General features: G+C 43.0%; 2 protein-coding genes across 2 annotated transcripts; both read right to left on the reverse strand.

Moving 5' to 3' along the window:
- Positions 1-522: 522 nt before the first annotated feature.
- On the reverse strand, positions 523-1518 carry TM35_000471640 (uncharacterized protein; the record flags this gene model as incomplete). The annotated part of the gene is made up of 1 exon (XM_029030424.1): positions 523-1518. One exon carries the CDS (start codon positions 1516-1518, stop codon positions 523-525), a length of 996 nt encoding a protein of 331 aa, XP_028878335.1.
- A 622-nt stretch (positions 1519-2140) lies between these two features.
- TM35_000471650 (uncharacterized protein) lies at positions 2141-3085 on the reverse strand (the record flags this gene model as incomplete). Its single annotated transcript, XM_029030425.1, has 1 exon — positions 2141-3085. A coding segment is annotated over one exon (945 nt), but the record flags the coding sequence as incomplete, so codon positions are not given.
- Positions 3086-3087: the final 2 nt, after the last annotated feature.

Consider the following 3087-nt stretch of genomic DNA (forward strand, 5'->3'; position numbering starts at 1 on the left):
ATACAGAGAATTAAAAACAGTAAAGGTAGAAACAAAAGGACATCCATATCATCACAGACTCCCGCAGTACAGCATAGAATGTCCCAACAAACCATCAAGCAAACAAACACATATTAACCATTAGCCCAACTTACACAGTAAACATAGAAATACACCAACTATGGGTGTAAGTCTATATATGTATATAAACGCAATTATAAATACAAATTCATCTGTTATTATTATTTCCTTTTCCCACTACAAAAAAAACCAGTTCATCATCATCACAGTGCAAGCCCAGGCACACACAGAGAGAGAGTCTTCAAGAACACACACACACACAATGGAGTAGCAATAATAATTATAGGATAAACACAGAGAAAGCAAAAACACACACAAAACACATTAACATTAAGAAACAAAAAAAAAAGAAGAATATAATCCAAATAGGTAGAAGATTAGTTAGGCTGTAGGGATGCATGCAAAAAAGAAAAAGAAAACAAAGGATGACCTGAGTCACACCACACCACACCATGACCACAATCAGCATACAAGAATACAGGCCAGTGTAACCACAATCAGTAGTGGTACACGCACCCACACAGAACTGCTGATACTGCTGCTGCTGTCTGCATCACTCTTCTTGTTGTTTGTGAGTTCAGGAGGAAGTGTTGTTGTTGTTGTGGTGGTGGTGGTGGTTGAGGTTGTGGTGGCTGTATCTGTATTATCTGCAGTACCTTCTTGGGTACTTGTTGATTCACTCTGTGCATCCCCAGATTCGTTAGCATTAGGTGTTGCTGATTTGCTGGAAGATTCCTCAGGTGTATTCTGAGGTGCAGTGACAGAAGTCTCTTGCCCGACAGAAGGTTCTGGCATTGATGTATCTGTGGTCTTTCCGCCTTGTTTATCGTGAGTATTTGTGCCTTCATGTTGTTTCTCAGGTGATTTCATTGCATGTTGAAGAGCATGATCGTCTTTAGTTGATGAATCTTCAGTTCGTTCTGTACTTGAGTGTTCACTGGATACTTTTGGTCCAGCTGGAGTTGGCTCTGGTGAAGGAAAAAGTTGTTGACCTCCCACTACAGAAGGCGATATGGCTGGAATAGTAGTTCCCACTTGCCCATTTACCCTTGAATTAACTGATGGGTTGATATCATTTGTTTGTTGATTGTGACCCACATCCCCTCCGAGTTGTCTGTTTTCTTCTGCTCTCTCTAGTTCTTTAGGCCCAAGTCCACTACCTGAGAGACCAGTATTAATGGATGTACTACTACTCAAAGATTCTGAAGTCCGAGTATCGTTAGGAACACCCTTGTTTTCTTCAACTTCTTCACCCAACCACTCATCTTCATCACAACAAGGAGTGAGAAGAATCGCAGGAATGGCACGATGAACAAGAGAAGGAACACCAACAGTAGAAGGTTTAATAAGGGCATTTGAAGCTTTAGGACTATCAGCCCATACTAAACCACAACCATAACAGAGTGCAAGAGTTAATAAACAGAGCAGGTAGAACCTCACCATTACAGCCTTTGTCATTGTTTTTTACTTCAATGGACTCATACAAGGAAGAGGAACAGAAGAAGGAAATAATAATGATAGAAACAAACAAACACCAGTACAACAAATACTCACAGTGGAAAAGAGAGAGAAGCAGTAACAACTACAGAATAAGCAACAAAAAGGACTATCCCTCCTGTATTATAATAATATGTACCCATTAATCGAAAAAAAAAGAGAACACCCCACACAATACCCAAATAAGAGAGAGAGCCAAACAAGCATACACACAACACCCCATGGCTCTAGTTTATGTATGAAATTACTGCACACACACACACACACACAGTACTCCATGGCCCCAGTTTAAGCATTAAATTACTGTACACGCACACATCTGGGTGTACTAGCAAGAAATGTGTACCGTCAGTGAGCAGAACAGCCCAGTTTTCTGCACACACAACGGGAAAAGCAAGTAATGGAATTAATAGAATAAAGAACACACACACATAAAAACAAAAGAAAAAGGAAAAAAACTCGAATTGAAAAAGAAAGCTGGTAAACAGATTATTAGTTTATTCACCCGTGGAGTGGATGTACGCAATTATGGTTATGTTAGTATTACCATTATTATTTTTTGTCCTCAGATGAGTCCCACTGTTCAGTACACGGTAGCGGAGAACAACACAGCCACAATCAACAGCGGTGCTACAGTGCGCATCCACACTGGACTGACACTGCTGTCAGTATTAGTCTTCTTCAGTACAGTGGGAGCAATTGTGTTGATATCTGAATTGGGTACAGGAACAGGAGATGGAGTGGTGGTTAATGCTTCACTGACATTGCTCTCGGGGCTCTGTGGAGTAGTGGAATTGGTTTCGTGTGAATCTGATGCTGCAGTCACATCACCATTTTCATGAGATTGGTTGGCGCTCTCTGGAGACTGCTGGGTGGGAGTAGAGGTGACAGGTGTACTGTTAGCTGTTGTGTTGCCTGATGCTCCTTGATCACCTTGTGTACCTGGAGTAGTCCCCGGTGTTTGGCTTTGCGTGTTTGTAACTGTTGGTGTTGGTAAGACTGTTCTGTCACTCGCCGCTGTTCCTTTTCTTTCTTCCGTATTCGATCCTGGTAGTTGACGTTCATTCTCTATCATTGCACCTTCTCTTTTGCCAGGAACAGGGGGACGCAGAACTTCAGAAACAGTTTCGGGGTGCTCGGACGTAAGTCTTGCATTTGCACTATTCTCGTGTGCAGGTGCTGGCGACGTAATATTTTCCTTCCCATATGTATTCCATGCCCAACAATCAATTCCACTACTAGTCTTACCAGTGCCGTTTTCACACTTCCTATTATTGTCGGCTGTTGCAAGAAAATCTTCCCAGGTACCATAACCAGCGTAATGCTTTACTGCTGGATTTTCCCCTTCGTCGTCAGCAGTGATTGCTGTCTTTATTCTTTTTGTGGCTGCTGTTCTTGCGATACGCTGGCGGCAGAGGTCTGCGTACTTCCCACATGCAGACACACGGCTGCCCGCACCGCATGTAAGCCACTCGCTCTCAGCAGCGGGGCGTACACGCAGCGCACCGCCGGCCCCGCACGACACCTCCA

This window comes from Trypanosoma theileri (genome assembly GCF_002087225.1).
Source record: "Trypanosoma theileri isolate Edinburgh chromosome Unknown TM35_Tth_47_V1, whole genome shotgun sequence".
NCBI lineage: Eukaryota > Euglenozoa > Kinetoplastea > Trypanosomatida > Trypanosomatidae > Trypanosoma > Trypanosoma theileri.